The sequence below is a fragment of the Populus trichocarpa genome, chromosome 3, assembly GCF_000002775.5.
Source record: "Populus trichocarpa isolate Nisqually-1 chromosome 3, P.trichocarpa_v4.1, whole genome shotgun sequence".
NCBI lineage: Eukaryota > Viridiplantae > Streptophyta > Magnoliopsida > Malpighiales > Salicaceae > Populus > Populus trichocarpa.
The window spans coordinates 17,716,472-17,734,299 of NC_037287.2; the positions used below are offsets into that span (position 1 = coordinate 17,716,472).

Below are 17,828 nucleotides of genomic sequence, written 5' to 3' on the forward strand. Positions count from 1 at the left end.
CATCATAGTTCCACAATTGTGGTGCATAGATGAAATTAATCAGTCAAATTAAACTTTGAACATACAAGCACTGTTCCATCTTTGGCCAGAAATTCAAGATCATACAAGCACCCTATGAAAACCCAGCAACAATAACAAATGCCGATGAAACTCACTACAAATACTACAAGTGCAGGCAGTGAACCTGCAAGTCAAATGATGATCGATGCTAAATGATCTTAACAAAAAATATATCCTCCTGATTATTTGGGGAAAAAAATATCAGGAGAACATTGCAAGTCTAACTCTGTGGAGAAAAACAAATTCGGCGGCTACTTCTATTCAACCTCTCTCTAGGTCACAAAACTGCAGGGACTAATTCCCTCAAAGTACAAAAGCAACTTTCTCCTGGGAAACAAGTGAAGATGGCTGAGCAATTAAAGGCTCGTAGTGATCAGCTCCAGCACCACACCAGCCTGTATTAAAAATAAAAATTTAATTCTTTAGCCAACAACTAAAGTACCTAAAATTCAATCAAATAGTTAATCTTTTGTGGTGGGTTGTCTTTGTGTACAATATATATATATATATATGGAAAATCCATGACGAAAAATGAACTTAATTTTCACCCTGAACATTCAAATAGATTATGACAATTTCATTACCTGTTCCTTTCATAAAGAGAAAGAAGGGGTGTTCACAAATTTCAGTCCTGGGACGATGTGGGAGAAAGAAAACACAATTTTCTTCATCAACCATTGCATCAGATCCATGTGCTTGCACCTGTAAAATGTTTGACCAGAACATGAGAGCTAAATCATTACAAGTGGAACTCTCTAACAATTATCCATGTTGGAAAGACTTGATAAACTAAACTCAATCAGGTAACAACAGCAATACATAGTTGCATGGTAATGATAAAGTATTTTCTTTCCTAATATTCCTTTTTATGCATTAAAAACTACATAATGTTGAAGTGAGACAATGGCAACTCCTACAAGTCAGATTTACGAGGAAATTTGAGCGTTCGTAATACAGTTAGCTTTTACCATATCTCCATACCAGAAATACAAGTTAGCTTTTACAGTATCTCTAATACCTAAAAGTCAACATACAACTTCTACAAGTCTGGTTTATGAGGAAATTTGAGCGTTCACAATGCAGTTAGCTTTTGCCGTATCTCCATACAAGAAATACAAGTTAGCTTTTACGGTATCTCTAATACCTAAAACACAACATACAACTACTTGCCATACAACATCAGATCCATCATCAATAGAAATTTACATATAAAAATTAAAAGACTAATGGTAGTTTTAATTTTAGGACCATGGAGTTTTAAAACTCCTAATTCTAGAACTCCATGGTCCTACATCAACATCACAGATAGGAATTTGATATTAAAATAGCAGAACAAGAACTCCAAAAAGAGTGGCTATACACAATGACCTCATGCAGCTTGCTAAACAAACACAGACGGAATATGCAATAGCTATCCAACTGAACTGACCATCTATAGCATCTTCCTCCATATCAGTGAAAGGAAAAGCTGTTACTCTAGCAGTGTACAAGAATTTTATTATTATTATTATTATTTATTTCCTACCATCTGCAATCAGTAACTGAAAAAATTCATTTTTCAAATCTCTCCAGTGACATGCATCAGTTCCACAGCTTCACTCATGCAATCCACTACATAGAATGGAACTCCGCAAACTAAAAAAAATAGCCACTTAATATCGGTGATAAGAGAAAGGGAGGCAATCCACTAGATCACATGGTAGTGTAACAAACCAATTTTAGGCTACAAGAGATTTTGTCATCTGAGATAGTTTGATCTCAAGAAATGAATACCAAGAGCAAACCAGACAATATGTGAACAAGAAAAGGAAAAAAAGGCCAAAGGAAATGCCTCGGGGACATAGAATGAATATCTTTATATCCTGACAAACACAAAATGTCCATTTTGTTAACAGATTGGAAAATATTGTGCATTCACTTAAATAACCATATAGTTACCATTATCAAATGGTGCCAAACAATCACAGACTTTTGGCCTATGACAAGACATGTATGTGTAACAAACAACAACTAGGTTGTGAGGCTGTTGCATTGATGGTGCATTTCTGCAATATCAGACTTGGAACCTAAATGTAGTTTATCTAAATTACTAGTTGAATATGCCACACATCTGATTTAGAATAACATGAATTTTACAATCATACTTCTCTGTCACAATTCATTCCTAGCATACTTGCATATACATTGCTCAATTATGTAAACCAAAATATAAACGATTAAATGGATATGTTGATTCAAAAAAGAAAAACAGAGAGAGAACAACAAATTAAACTTCCAAAATCTAGTCCTTACTACATAGATTTCACGCTTGAACTCTGTTGCAAGACACTCAATGGCAATATCATCACCAAAAGCAGCAGCATGACCTTCTCTATTCTCATCTACAGATAATAAACCTTCCTCGGTATACTGCAAAGTGATGATATCATCCTCATCATCAGGTGAACCAGAGATCAACATGTATTTTGCCCAACTCGGGCCATCATTCACCGCTATACACCTCTCTTTGTATATTGACTCTGCCGCCATTTCTCTTCAAATCACAAAAATAAATTCTAATAAAAAAACAAGCAGAAGCAACAACAATCATCTGCAATAAAAAATAATCTTTTTTTCAGTTGTCATTTCTTGAGCCTAAACACAGTGACGATTCACTCTTTCCATTTAGAACCAACAGATCCAAAGAAACGCATTGACAAAACCCTCAACACTTCGTTTTAAATCGGCCAAAAACCATATTCTATACTCTTCTTAGACAAATAAAAATATACAAAAAAATAATGTGGCAAAAACCATCTGCTGCTATAAAATCCCAATATAACATATCATTTCAAAATTACAAACATAATTTTTTAATTAAAGACAGGAAAAAAAGAATAAAAAACAAAAAAATCTTCTTCATTTCTTGAACTTCAAGAAAGTAACACAAACAGATCCAAAAAACAAATAACACAAAAAAAAAAAGATAAGAGAAAGAAACAGTGAAACAATCACCTTTGCATCCCTAAGAGAACAAGCTCCTCGATAGCAGAATCTAGCGAACCACGATCTTCTTTGTTGGCTAAGAGCTTAACCTCTTGAACGACATGTATCCCCCACCCGTTCTTCAGATCCGGCGAATACATATGCTTTATAGCACCATTTATCACTTCCCTCTCTTCCCCGCTAACAGATCCAAAGTCCTCTACAAACCTCCTCACCGTCCTACTCCTCAGCTTCCGCGCGTCCATCTCACGCACCGCCATCGCCCTCTGCGAGGCCGTGAACAGGCAGTTCCCGTCCGCCGAAACGTCTCCCCCGTGCGACAGCCTGAAGACCACCGCCGGATAAGAATCGTCGTTCTTGGGATGCTTCCACAGCACTCCTTTGGTTTGGAGCCTTTGTAAGTGGCGTCTTTGCTGGTCTTCCAACCCAATCACGTCCTCCCACGTAGGTTGTGCGGCGATGGTCAGAGTCTGCTCTGAAAGATCTACGGTGGCTTTTGGATCGTCCCTCCAATGAACAGCCGGTGAAGTTGGCGTTTGAAATGTCGTTTCAGCAACGGCTGCTGTTGAATCGCACAACAACTTTCCCATTTTTGAATTTTCTTTAAATCAATAGCAGCAAAAAAAAAAAAAATTCTTGAATCTTTTTCTTTTCTTTTCTTTTTTATTTTCCTTCTTCAACGGGGAGGTGAGTTGCAGAGAGAGAGGAGAGAGAGTTAACGTTAAGGTTTAACGGATAGATTAAGACGCGGGAGTTTTAAGTACACGTGGAAGAATCAATGTGGTTTCAGAATTTATTGCTCTTGGTTGGTGAGAGACGCTACCGTAAGCCGGTGGACCATTAGGGGCAAATCTGAGCCAGAAATATTTTTTTTTGTTGAAACCAGAAATATTATATTGAGTGTTCAGATGGCTTCCTTTCAGTTTCCAGAGTTCTTAATTACCTTCAACAAAATTACTAATATAATTTCAAGTAAAACATATCATTTATGCCTCATTTACGCGTTTTCTTATTTTTAATGGTCAATTCTTTCAAAATTACAAAATTACCTTTTTTTATGGGATTTGATTTTTGATATAAAAGTAAATTTTTGTGATGATAAACATAAAAGCATAATGATCTAATATTTTTGTTATGTAATAGTTTTCGGAAATATTTTTTTATGAATTTCGAATTTGATTTTTTACTTTCATCATCAAGAAATAATTAATTTGATTTTTGTTGATGATAAAATTGTTTAATTTTGAACATTGAAAACTTAAAAATGAAGTTGGTGGCATGGGGGTATGTAAATGCTGATGTGTCTAGGCAGAGCAAATGGGGTCTTGCCAAGTCATCACAAGTGGGACCTGTTTGCCTACGAGGTTTTGTGTCCGTGAAAGCACGTGTGTGCGAGACTGTGCGGCTTCGGGGAGGCGTTACTTGTGAAAGGCGTTGCATTCAAAGCAACGGTCAAAAATGAGTATTGAAATCCTCAACACCTCTTTTATCCAAACTAAATTGGAAAATTATTGAAAGCAAAGTCATTACACGTACCCGATTGTTTTTTTTAGTGCACCGCACGGGAACAAGCAGTCGGAAGCTCGTATGTTTGGGAACGTCATCATCTTATGTCCACCTATTTATATTTTTTTAAATGAAATAATATTTTGAACTGTAATTGTTATTATAATTTTAAATACATTTTAAATTTGTTATTTTCCACATGTTTCATTGTGAATCGAATAGTTTAGACTTTCTTTTTTTAACATTGAAATTCAGCAAATCTCTTTTTTTTTAATTAGGAAATAAAATAATAAAGTTTGAGAATAAAATTAAATTTCATAAATTATCATGGACTAAAAACTTATAATCTAAAAATTTCGAGGATTGAACTATACATTAAGCCCTAATTTTAACAAAGTCATCTCTATTTGCCATATTTTTCATTTTAGTCTCTTATCTTAGAATCTTGACTTTCCTTAATAAATGTGTTTTAATCTGTGATATCATGTCCATAACCATTTGACGGAGTTGTTCATAATCCGCCGAGAGTTGCTTTATATTTTTTGGTGAGATGAGTTGCGTGTTGTTGCAAGGGCATGAACTCTTGAGACCAGGTGCTCGATACTGATTAGGAGTTCCCAACGGTTGAGACACTACGGGCCGCTCGCAAGTTCTTAGTCGTAATGTTGGAGAGTCTATACACCCGATTTCTATCGGGTCCACCAGACGATCCTACCTCCATCCACAAATCCGGATCGAAATCTGAGTGGGTCGAAAGATTGTTCTCATATCTCTCCCTCAACCGGCTGTTATATGTCTTCTAGAAATAAAAACTAAACTCATCAAATTCAATTAAAAAATAATAATAACTTACGAAATAAAATGGTTGAATGAACATACCATAAAGTGTTGAGTGCGGTGTCGATGAACTGTTGCACCCGTTTTTGGCGGTCTTCACTCCACACGCGTGTCTCAACAAAAAGCTTCATTAGGCTCGACTCGCGTCTAAGAGTCATAGCCTATAAAAAAAATATTGCAAGTTAAATATATTTATAAATAATAATAAAATAATTAAAGATAGATGTCATTAAAATTAATATTATCATCCGCTTCGCATTAGCAATGAACGGAGCCGCCAGTGTGCATGGTAGCCGAACCGTGAATTTATCGGGTTTTTTCTCGACACCGAATTGTGAGCGTCGTATGAACCGCTCAGACATCACGTGCTGATATTACGCCTATATATCCTCCGGGATGTATGGCGGCTTAAAATTCTTCTAAACTGTCATGTCATTCTAGACTGGTAGAGCGTCATCTCTGACATATTTTTTAGCTTTTTTACGCCTCATATCAAAAGTCACGCAACTTACATAATACAAATGTATTTTATATGAGTTAATGACAAATGAAATTTTAATACATAATTTTTTAAAAAATTATATCGTATTGTTTTTTATGTTACCTAATTACAACGTGATTCTCTCAAACCCTCCTCGCAATATTATCATTTGCGTTATCCCACTCAAAATTGTTATGTGTATAAAATTTTTATAAAAAATAAATCAATAATTTCAATATAACATAAAAAATAGTTAAAAATTTAAGTTAACATTAACTTCAAATATTATAAATCATGCATTGATATAAGGTTTCCAATCAGGATGTCTGGAAACCTTGTTCCATTGAAACAATAGAATTTTCATCGATGATTTAAAGGCCGATGTTATTACTTAGGCGGTCTCAATGTTTGTGAACCTGAAAATCGATAAAATTAATGAAATATTAGTTATTCACAAATTGTTAAACACAAACCACCTCAAATTAAAACAAACTTCAAAACAAACTTACATTGAAAGGTCATCCTTCGAATGTGCCTCGTACTTGTAAGAGAATTGATCCCGCTGTGAAGGGACACCGCCTCTAAATTGTGGAACCGTGTTGGAAGAAGTAGCGTCGTGAGTCGACGCAGATGTCTCTTCTTGGTTGGCACCTAATTTTAACAAAAAAATCTCTATTTGTTATGTTTTTCATTTTAGTCTTGTATCTTTAAATCTTGACTTTTCTTAATAAATGTGCTTTAATAGGCTATTATTTGTGGTTATAAAGGTGCAATAAAAAAAAAAACTAAAGAAAAACAAATTAATATGGCAATTTGCAGTGAACAATGGAATGAAAAATAATATTTTCCTCATGTTTTTTAGAATATTATTTAATGTATATCCGAGATTGTGGTATACTTTTTAAAATAGTTTTTCATTTAAAAATATATTAAATAATTTTTTTCATGTTTTTATTTTACATCAACACATCAAAATGATAAGAAAACATAAAAAAATATCAATTTGATGTTTTTAATATTAATATAAATATATTTTTAAAAAGCATTTAAAAACAGAAGTAAAAATAATCAGAAACACATCCTGTGGGTTTTAAGAAAAAAAATTGAACCGGTCAATTCAAACTGATTTTTTCTAAGAAATCTATGGATGTTAAAATCTCGGGGCCTCGACGCCAGCCAGAAAATTGATCGCATTTTTGTTTACGTTATGTCTTTTGTCTTTTGCTCCATGCGCAAAAACAAGAAGTTCCCTGGTTGCTCGAATGGATGCTGTAATGGTCTTGTCTTCGTTTCTCAGAATATTCTGGATACTGTGTAAGGTTTTGGCGCGGATCAGTTGATTCGGTTGCTAGATGATCTGATTTATGTCCAGAGCCACCCCACGTGCGAGTTTTTTTTTTTTTTTTTTAATGATGTGAGATTTTAGTCTGTACACTAACTCTTTGCTTGTTTTAAAAATTCAATTATTCATTTCCATTTAAAAATATTATTACAACAATAAAACAAGACGTGATTGTAATCTCTAGATGGTCTCCACTCCACGCCTAGATTTAATATGATAAATAGGATAAAATTAGAGATAAAAAAAAAAGGAGGTTAATTACATGATTAAATATTTATCTCAATACATTTTAAACAGTGAATCACATGGCTTAATATATTTTCGAATCCATTCTAAAAATAGTGGTTTGGCACGTGCAAGGCTGACAGCATCCCCCATTCAAGAGCAGCCACCAGGCACGTTGTGGCAATTACATTTGCAGCACAGTCACCGCTAGTTAATATTTTTTGACCCTTTCTGTTCGGTGATCATACTTTTGAATGATTCATTCGTTTGCATTTATCAGTAAGATCTCTCTTCTTCTTCTTCTTGAACCACCAATCCCCTTGTTTCAGGTTCTTCTTAATCTTCTGGTGGTATTGTATCGTTGTCGTGGTTTCATTTTGCTTCTTCTGTTTTCTTTGGAGTATAAAACATTCATCCAGCCTTTATCAGATGAATATTAACTTTTGATCACCTTTATTGCTTTGCATATCAGTAATATTAATGTTTTTTTAGGCTGTTCTAGTTATCTTAACCTCTTACGTTGAATAATTTTCCGATTATAGTAGTTGTACAGTCCCGTCTTTCGTTTTCTGTTCTTTTTCATTTTTAAATAAATCCGAATGGCCAGTCTCTTTAGTTTTGATGACTTTCTGTTTAGATATTCATTCATTATCTGATTTCTGTTTGACATTTCATGCTAATTCTGCTCAACACATTTTAACTGCTACCATTTTTTGCATGCCCTGTTCTTATTCTGAACCATCCAAACTTTTAATACAGAGAAATTTATACCAAGTTAAAGGAGAAATGTCGGGTGTCTCTCTCGCTGTGAATCCACCATATGAACCTAATGGAACCACTGTTTCAGCAACAAAGGCTCAGCAAAAGGCTCCGCTTAGGCGACAGGAACAGCAGAATTCGATGGTAGGAGGTTTAATGGGATCATTGCGTGTTATAGAACTTCAACTAGTAGCCTTCATTATGGTTTTCTCAATTAGTGGCCTTGTCCCACTACTTGATCTAGTCTTCCCAGCCTTCACCTCTGCTTATCTTCTAGCCCTCTCGCGCTTCGCTTTCCCTTCATATGGCAGAACCTCATCAGGGATTTTCCAAGGAAGCAGATTTTTTAGATTCTACGTCATTTTGGGAACAACCATAGGACTGTTCTTGCCCCTAGCCTACGTGTTGGGTGGGTTTGCAAGGGGTGATGATCAAGCAGTCCGGTCAGTAACACCTCATTTGTTCTTGCTCTCGTTTCAGATCCTTACTGAGAACATAATAAGTGGTCTGTCGTTGTTTTCACCGCCAGTGAGGGCATTAGTACCCTTGCTTTATACGGTCAGGAGGATCTTCGTTATCATTGATTGGATAAACGATGTGTGGCTTACCAAAACTCTACCAGCAACTGCTCAAGTTAAGGTACGTGGTTCTTAATTTCTTTTCCATGATTTAGATTTAACTTAAATGAGAGCCAATTAGCTTAACATATTTCATGTGGTTGATTCAGGACATTGCGTGGTATTGGTTTGGGAGGAGTCTAGCAGCTGCCAATCTAGCATATTTCTCAATCAATCTTCTTCTTTTTTTGATCCCGAAATTCCTTCCACGGGCTTTTGAGAAGTATTTCAGGGAGATGGGTGAAAATGAATCAAAGATGGCAGAGGACAAGCGTTTTGCAGCTGCAAACAAAACCAAATCAGCAGATAAGAAAGCTGCTTAGTTCACTTCTGTTTATTTATCATAACATTTGGAGCAGTTCTTCTACTCGTGCAAGGTTTTTTTTTGTTATAAAAGGACATATTTCTGATCAGCAACTTCCGAACTTTTACTTTTTATATAACCTCGTAGACTTGAAGCGGTACAAGCTATTTCTACACCACCTATATATATACTCTAGAATAGGCAACAGGAGTCCCAGATTAAGCATGTTACATGTATCAAATTTAAATCATAAACCAGGCCTATGCGATTCCCTTAGAAAGAGAGCATTTGGTATACTTTACTCGTTCCTTAAAGAGTTTAGCCTACTAATTGGTTTCCAGCATATGAAGTGTCAACGCTTGTTGCATGAAATGGCCGCAACACTTTAAGCGACAGGCAAGAAGTGTCCGACCGCCTCCTGACCATTCTGATATATATGTAGAGATATAGTCGAGAAATCACTTTCATAAAAAGATAGGAAGTGAATTGTTGGAGAGAGTTAAGGGACATTTAGTTTGTGAAATTTTTGTTATTTTTAGGATAATCTTGGTGATTTCATTTCATCGGCTTATAATTCAGTCCAATTCAAATCCAATTAAGGTTTCGGGTTTGATCCGACTGCATTACAGCTCAAATATGCGATCTAGTATTCCGCAATGCAAATCTCAAAAACATTCCATGATTCTTTTCATTGTCGAGAGGTCAAGAGACGCTAGTGGGAATAAGAATCTTAATTTCCTTATTATGGGCATTAGGATTTCGTTGCTTTTTGACGACTGCAGAGTTTGTGGTAGGAGTGGGAAGCATCTGTCGAGTTTGTTTAGGCGAATGTCTTGGCTGCTTACGCTCCGCTCCCCAAGTGAATAAAGGCCATTCTTAAGCGGTGGCATGTTTAGACATGTTTTATGTCCACCAATGCAATGCAATTACCGAGGGGATAAAAACAATTGGTATTGTATGCAATTGTGTATGTCGTCGTCTTCTTTTTTTTTTTTTTTTTTTTAACGTAGGTGTCCGGACCAGCTTGCGCGCACCTCGACTAATCCCACGGGCCCTGAAGTTAACGACCATGTAAGTCTCTAGTGGTCATCATATGAACAACCACAGGGCTCGAATCTGAGACCACAAAGAAAGCAAACCTCTTGGTCTCAAGTTCTTACCATTGAAGCAATTATGTATGTCTTGTAATGAGATGCGGTGGGGTGAGACTAAGTTTTTTTTTTTAATGTACAATTTCTTTAAAACACGAAATATATCTTATTAAAAGCTAAAATACATATTTATTTATTTATTTTTACTTTTTATAGATCCCACTAAAAACACTCAAATTTCACCTTTCACGGCTGCCCTGCCGCTGAATCTGCAAGATGGATTCAAGAGTTAGGAAAATGTCCCTGGGCCCTGGACTGATAAACTAGCCTCACAGCAAGGCCATGTCTTCATGTATGAAAACAAAGGATCGCAACTTTTTTTTTTACTGTGTTGATTATTTTTATGTTTTAAAAATATATTTTTTTAAAATAATATTTTATTTTTATTTTTTTTAAATTAATTATTTTGATATTTTAAAATTATTTTAAGGTGTTTATATTAAAAAAAATAATTTTAATATATTTTAAAAAAAACAACAATTACCACGATGCTAAACATGTTTGTTTTAATATTTGCCATCTAAGGGCATTTTACATATTATTATATTATTTAAGGAAAATTATTCAAAGAATCCTATAATTTTTTTTTCACTATACAATTAAAATTTTAAATATTATATTTTGCAACTTAGATTAAAGTAGATTTTGAAAATCAATAAAATAACAATAATATCTTCATATAAATTAAAGCATGGAATATAATCATTACCACACAATTTATTCTTTCTCTTCATACTAACCTTCTCTTCTATTTCATACTCCCCGTAAAAAATTATAGTCTCTTTCTTAAAATCCCTGAAATTTCATCAAAAATCACCTAAAAATCTTAGCTTATCTTTTTTATTGAAATGGCTATGCAAGACTAGATTTCAGGGTCTGAGAGTGTAGTATCAATTATTTTTCAAAGTGTTTTTTTGTTCAGAAATACATTAAAATAATATTTTTTTATTTTTTTAATTTATTTTTGATATAAACACATCAAAACGATTTAAAAACATAAAAAAAATTTAAGTAAAAAAAATTAAATTTTGACCTCCCTTTATTTTAACAGCACTCCTGAACAGGGGCTTCAACTGAATCATTTCACAACATAAACACACTGTGACTGCCATTGTCGACCTCATCTTTTCAATTCCCATCATTTACCCAGCCATTTCCTTCAAGCAATCGACACCTTTTGAAAGTAATGGTTCTTTTTCTTACTCTATCTTGATTTTACGTTAATACATACAGTTAATAGTTTTTCTTATACATTGGTTTACAGTACTCGGATATTTGGTGACTCTTACTCAACCCTAAACCAATGACAAACAAATCAAGTTCATTAAGGCTATGAAAAATGCAAGATTCCCTCAAAACCATGCCCACGACCCAAGCCCATGCCCAGATAGAAAAACCCAAATCAGAAATTTAAAAATTATTTACTAAACTATTGCGTTTTGTGTTGGGCGACCATGCTGCCATGTATTTCGTTCAACAAATTTCTCGCATACTTTCAAATCTATCACACTCAGATTTGACCAATTCCAAAATCGTAACTTTAGGTCAACAAGGACAATAGGTAGATTCCTAGCAATTCTACAAGGTTCACATCCTCAAATCAGTACGTGAAAATATTCAAAACGAGCCATGAGTTTCTAGTTGCTGGATATTAAGGGATGAAGGTGACAAAGTGGGTTTCGACGACGTGAAGGAGAAAGCTTATTGTGCAGACAAAAAGAAGGAAGGGAGTGATGCGGTGGAGACGATGGTTCACGATGGGTAAAGAAGGTAAATGATGGAAAATCTTAACAGAAAAAAGCAAATGATAAAATAAAATAACAATACTATTATTTGGAGAAGGTTTCCCATGTTAATTTAAAAATATTGATTAATTTTGTCACAAAACAATAAGTGAAAGTACCGGTGGCAACGGTAATTTACAAAAAAAAAAAAAAAATACAAGTAAAAAGTCCGGTGGAAAAGGGAAAATGATAGAACAAGGCAGCCACCTCGCCGGCGCCTACTCTAAAGTTCAACTCACCACATAAATATCAGTTTATAAGGATTTGGGAGGTAAACAGATCTGAGGTAGATTGTTCAATAAATTTCCGTTGACTCTGCCAACACGCTTAAATGACCCATTCCATGTTGCATTTTCCCAGGAAGAAACGTATACTGTGATTTTTCAATGCCAAAGCTGCGTGGTCTTGCATGTTTTCCCCGGTCACATCAAGGAAGAACCTTCGCCATTTGCCAACTCCGTCGATCAAATTGCGAAACTGCGCCGATGTCTGTACGAGGAGTTCAGTTTATACCGAAAAGTATGAATAGGATTGCATCTTATTAGATAACGAAGGATGAATAGGATTGAAAAGTAAAAATTATACCGAAAATTTAACATAATTTTATTTTATAAAATAATAAAAAAATAGAAAATAAGAATGAGAATAAGAATAAAGTAGAAAGTATTTTATCAATAGAACTAAAAGTGAAATTTTGATATAATTCGTACATGTATTAGTAGAAAGTATTTTATCAGGTTTCTCTTTCAAATTAATTATCCTAAAATTTTATTTCAGTTTTTCTTATTTAAATTAATATTTTTTATTTTTAACATTTCTAAGAGCTTGTTTGTTTAATATTGTAATAGTAATTATTTTTTAAAGTATTTTTCATTTAAAAATATATCAAAATAATAATTTTTATTTTTTAAAATTTATTTTTAATATCAATACATTAAAATTATATAAAAAAATAAAAAAATTAAAATTTTCCAAAGAAGAACTCGACCTGGCATGGTTGGATTACAGAAACTGCATTAGGAGTGAGAAATTCTTTTTAAAACATCACGAGCTGAGCAATTACAATTGCAAGGTCCAGCCCATAGCGTACACTTTACGAGGCTGTGACTCTGCAGCTTCTGCAGAATGGACAGTAACCGAGGGGGTTGCTTTAGCGTTTTCAACGGAAAAACTTACCCTTCCGTCTGTCTCCTTTTTAAAAAAGTCAAAAATCAGGAGCAGAGAAAGTTAAAATATATTTTGATTCTTTGACCAATCCTCGTCTTACATGTGCAACACCGCACCAGTCAGTCCTCTCTAAAAAACATATTGAGTATCGTGACTGAATTTCTTACACCGTGCTCTGTGCTCGTGGACGGTTGTCCTTATCCGAATTCCGACCCAGAAGACAATCAAATCTAGACACGTAAGAAACCGTACCAGGCCTCTGTGCTTTCGGCTTCGTGCTAGAAATGTTTGTACGATCCGTGGCTGAGAGGAGATGGGCAAGCAAATTGCTTCGCCCACTCGTATCACAAGACAGTGGTCCCTTATCTGTTAAGTAGTGGTGGTGCCAAAACCACGCGCCAGGGACGCCCTTTTTTAAAATCCAGTCAGGGTTCGACCCGCCAAGAATCCGGGTTACGGATCATTTGTTTTGACTCGATCAATCTAAAAAAATAAAATAAAATAAAATTCCACTGATCCACTTTGCTAAAAAAATTTAACAAAAATAAAATAAAATAATAATAATAAAAAAAGGCTAAGAAACACTTTAATATAATTTCACAAGAGCAATTAAGCAGGCTACTACAAGTCCAATACAAAACAATTAACTTGTTACTATTCCAAATCTCATGTATTTGGTAAATACTTTATCATAAACAACATCTTTATTATTGAAAAATTTATATTCTTTCTCTTTCAACCAAGAAAACAAGACATTGTCTGTTTTTTTTTTGTTGTTGGATATATTCTTAAAGTGTTTTTTAAATTGATTTATACATAAAAATACTAAATTAAAATTTTTTAAAATTTATTTCTACATGCTAATATTAAAAATAAAAATATATATAATTTTAATAAAAATATATTTTACACCGGAACAAACATTAAAAACAAACTACCCCATTCATATACAAAACAAAAATCGGAAGCCAAAAAAAATGAAAACCTCTCCCCTCCATTTTCTCGTTTTGTTCTTCCACTTTCCATAGAGACTATCCCATCACAAGATTCATACTTTAATAATTCATACAGTATCCGTAAATAGGAACTTCGTCTATTATTACCGTAAACTTCAACTTTAATAATTCATACGCAGCACCTCTCTCTTCGTTGGTTCTCAAGTCAAACAACACAAACCCTAATTTCTCTTCCCCTTCCCCTCTCTCTCACCTCACCAAATATCACAATAAAAACCAAAAAAAAAAAAAACCACCCTCATCAATTCTTTTCTGTGCCCATCGGTCGCTTCATCGAGAGAAAAAAACCGAACCAAATTCCAAAAAAGGCCAAGAAAGGGAAAATGAAGATAAAGAACAAAGGTAAAGTATATCCATCTCCAACTCCATCTCCATCTCCATCTCCATCTTCTTCTTCTTCTTCTTCTTCTTCTGTTGGTGCTAAAAGAGATGGTGATGTTCTCTCTGTGTTAAAGCTTTTACCTGCTGCTATTCTTGCTTTAGCTTCTGTTCTTTCACTTGAAGACCGTGAAGTTCTTGCTTACATGATTACGAGGTCCTTAAAAACCACTATCACAAACAACCCGTCTTCTTTCCTTCAAGATTCTAAGAAAAAATCCTCCAAGAAACCACAAAACAATAATAATAGCCAGACTAGTAACCATAGAGCTCCAATCTTTGATTGTGATTGCTTTGACTGCTATAGAAGCTACTGGTTCAGGTGGGATTCTTCTCCTAACCGTGAACTCATTCATCAAGTTATCGAATCCTTTGAAGAACACTTGACCAGCGGTGAAATGTCAAGGAAAAGTAATAGAGGTAAAAGGAGAGACAAAACGGGTCATCGGGCCGGTGAAAAACCGGTTCTTGATGTTCCGGGTCAACCCGAGATACTACCAGTTCTGGAGACCAGTAATACTTCCGCCCATGAATCCCCCCCTACTGGGTCGGTTGCTGATGTTGCTAATGTCAATGTTGGTTGTCCGGATAATGGCTTGTCACCTGAGAAGATAACCGAGAGGGAAGAAATGGAGGAGGCTGTCAAGCTTTATGATGAAGTGTCAGAGGAAGTGGTGGCAGCGGAGACAGAAGTGGAAGCGGCTGCTCATGGGGTGGCGGTGTGTAGCCGCCACAAGGGTTTGGCAAGGAAGGTGTTGCCGGATGTGTTAGGGTTGTTAAATTCTCGTTTATGGAGTCTTTTGAGTCCGAATGTGTAAGTTCCACAAAACAGAAATTATTATTATTATAATTTCTTTTTGTTTTTCTAGAAATTTGGATTTTTTCTTTTTGTGTTGGGTAAAGTATATGGGCATGATGGCCCCCTCCCAATGGAAACCACTGCCCAAGAAGTTCTCTCTCTTTTAATATCATTAATGAGTGATATTGCTGCTGGAAAGTATACGTACTTACCAGCACCAAGTCATTTTCTCGGCGAGGAAGTTGTTTGGATGTTTTCCCATTTGACATGTATGGATTAATGTGTTTGCTTAGGAACTAAGCACTGTGATTAGCCAATGAAATGGTGGAGATTATACTATATTGTGTATAAAAATAAACTGGGATATAGGGAATCTCCGAGACATGAAGCTTGCTTTATTTTATTCGGTGCTCTCCTTTTTTTGAATGTGGTTTTCTTTGCTTTCTTTCGATTCCTTTCGGCTGGGTTAACTGCTGGTGGTGGGCCAATGAAATGGCGATTAGACTACATTATGTATAAAAATGTGCTAGCATTTCTTCATGGTTCTGCCCTTTGCTCGAAACGCTCTCTATTTTTGCATTTATTGCTACATCAAACAGATTGGGAGTTTGGGACCCAATGAGATAGCATAAGATCTTGTTGTTTGAAATGGCGATTAGAGGCTGAAGCCTATAATGTTTACCATAGGACGAAGCGTGCGCTTCTAACACAAGTATTCAAGAGAAGTTCTAAATGCACGTCTAATCACTCTCTAGGATTAATTAAGCAAAATTTAAAGGGTGCGGGGAAACACTATGGTTTTTTTATTTTTTCTATCTTTTGCTATTGATTTTTTTCTTTTCAATTTTAGTCTTTGCATTGCCTGTTTGTAGGGCTTTTGAGAGATGATAATTTATTTTGAATTTTTTTTATGGTTATGTGATATTGGGAAAAATATTTTGTGATTGAATGGTGTTCAGTTTCATATAAAATAATTTCGTTTTCATTTTTATATAAGATAATTTCATTTATTGTTTAGATAAAATTTAAAACAAAAAATCAAAATTGAAAAATCAAACAAACAAAGGATTATCCCTTTTTATGTTTTTTTAAAAAAGCTGCTTTCAAATCTAATCCTTTATTTTTTTTTTGGCCATGTTTTTGTGATGGAAAAGTATTTTTATATATAAAAAAGGGTGTTTTTTTTGATGTGTTGATATCAAAAATAAAAATTATATTAATTTGATGTATTTTCAAATAAAAAATAATTTAAATAACAATTGCTAATGGGTTTTAAGTTATTAGATTTTTTTATTTCATTTTTTTATGCCATGTTGATTAAGATTTTTTATTAGTAATTTGTTTCAATAAAAACATGTTTTTATGTGGTCATTGATGTATCGAATAATTATCCTGATATTGCACTTGAGGTTGTAGCCTAGTGGTGGAAGGGGCTTGTTCCCTTTCTCTGCACCAGGGTTCAAGTTTCACTGTGCACGCTTGTCATCCCCGCGGTGCCTTACATGCTCACTGGGCTTGCAGGATGTTCAGTGGGCCCGAGAATTAGTTGTGGTGCGCGTAAGCTGGCCCGGACACCCTGGGTTACCAAAAAAAATATCATAATATTAAATTGATTAATTTTACATGAATGAACAAAAATTAAAGAATAGAAAAACATTGAAGCCCAGGGGGTGAAAATAAAATTGAGACAAGGAGATAGAGAAAATAAAATAAAAACTCAATTTTTTTTTTAAAGCACGTTTATGCCACCAAAACAAACCTCTCAGAACTGAAGTCGGCCGTCATCTTCAGCTATGGCTAGAATTTCATCTCGGCTCAATTGTTTGGAAGTGTAGATGATTTTTGCTGGGCAGTTCAAAGAAAAAGGCGATCGGAAAAAAATATGGTGAAATTGTTGACACAGAAAAGTGTTAAGCAATATTATTGTTTTGTTTTATTATAGCAATTTTATGTTGTTGGGTTTCTTTTTTTTTTTTCCAGTAATAATAAATTCAAAATCAATATATAAATGAGGTAAGCCTATTATAATAGATTAATCTAACTAGTTTAAAGCGTGCTAAAAAATAATTGTAAATTTTGGATAACTAGCTTAAGCAATTTATGAGACTGTTTTAATTTGAAAATGGACAATTTATTTAATGCAATTTAAATGTTTTATAACCTTCTGAAATAGGTCTCGAAAATCTTAAGTCGGGACTATACAACCTTTTAGAATAATTTAATAGAAGATTTTATATGCTGATCTTAAAATCCGAAAAGATATATTAAAAATTAATGTACCAATAAATAATCTAACAATTAGCTAGTTCGAAATTCTATAGGATGTCCGAAAAAGAACAGTATTGTGTATGTGCCCACTTAAAAATTTATTCAGGCTAATTGAAATGCGCCCATTCCACACAATAAGATTGGGCCAC

General features: G+C 34.4%; 3 protein-coding genes across 4 annotated transcripts; 2 read left to right on the plus strand and 1 right to left on the minus strand.

The window, feature by feature from the left end:
* Positions 1-5: 5 nt before the first annotated feature.
* On the minus strand, positions 6-3,922 carry LOC7496561 (uncharacterized). Its single transcript, XM_002304636.4, has 4 exons — positions 3,055-3,922; positions 2,353-2,593; positions 645-762; positions 6-455 (listed from the first exon to the last, which is right to left on the minus strand). The coding sequence occupies exons 1-4, from the start codon at positions 3,633-3,635 to the stop codon at positions 364-366; spliced, it is 1,032 nt and encodes a 343-aa protein (XP_002304672.3). The 5' UTR covers positions 3,636-3,922; the 3' UTR covers positions 6-363.
* A 3,674-nt stretch (positions 3,923-7,596) lies between these two features.
* Positions 7,597-9,279, plus strand: LOC7496562 (uncharacterized). 2 transcript variants are annotated; one of them, XM_002303737.4, is made up of 3 exons: positions 7,597-7,715; positions 8,196-8,834; positions 8,923-9,279. In XM_002303737.4, the coding sequence occupies exons 2-3, from the start codon at positions 8,223-8,225 to the stop codon at positions 9,133-9,135; spliced, it is 825 nt and encodes a 274-aa protein (XP_002303773.3). In that variant the 5' UTR covers positions 7,597-7,715; positions 8,196-8,222; the 3' UTR covers positions 9,136-9,279. The 2 variants fall into 2 exon arrangements, with proteins under 2 accessions (XP_002303773.3, XP_024452142.1); XM_024596374.2 differs by having other exon boundaries at positions 7,615-7,765.
* Positions 9,280-14,275: 4,996 nt separating this feature from the next.
* On the plus strand, positions 14,276-15,837 carry LOC7481205 (uncharacterized). The gene has a single exon (XM_024596335.2). It carries the CDS (start codon positions 14,558-14,560, stop codon positions 15,428-15,430), a length of 873 nt encoding a protein of 290 aa, XP_024452103.2. The 5' UTR covers positions 14,276-14,557; the 3' UTR covers positions 15,431-15,837.
* The last annotated feature ends 1,991 nt before the right edge of the window (positions 15,838-17,828 follow it).

Excerpts from the sequence above, each read along its gene's own strand:
- LOC7481205 (XM_024596335.2), top strand. The coding sequence starts at position 14,558 with ATGAAGATAAAGAACAAAGGTAAAGTATATCCATCTCCAACTCCATCT.
- LOC7496561 (XM_002304636.4), bottom strand. The coding sequence starts at position 3,635 with ATGGGAAAGTTGTTGTGCGATTCAACAGCAGCCGTTGCTGAAACGACA. Across the intron at positions 2,594-3,054 it reads GTTCTCTTAGGGATGCAAAG|AGAAATGGCGGCAGAGTCAA; the intron begins GTGATTGTTTCA and ends TGTGATTTGAAG. Across the intron at positions 763-2,352 it reads TCAAGCGTGAAATCTATGTA|GTGCAAGCACATGGATCTGA; the intron begins GTAAGGACTAGA and ends AACATTTTACAG.
- LOC7496562 (XM_024596374.2), top strand. The coding sequence starts at position 7,691 with ATGATTCATTCGTTTGCATTTATCAGTAAGATCTCTCTTCTTCTTCTT. Across the intron at positions 7,766-8,195 it reads CACCAATCCCCTTGTTTCAG|AGAAATTTATACCAAGTTAA; the intron begins GTTCTTCTTAAT and ends CTTTTAATACAG. Across the intron at positions 8,835-8,922 it reads CAGCAACTGCTCAAGTTAAG|GACATTGCGTGGTATTGGTT; the intron begins GTACGTGGTTCT and ends TGGTTGATTCAG.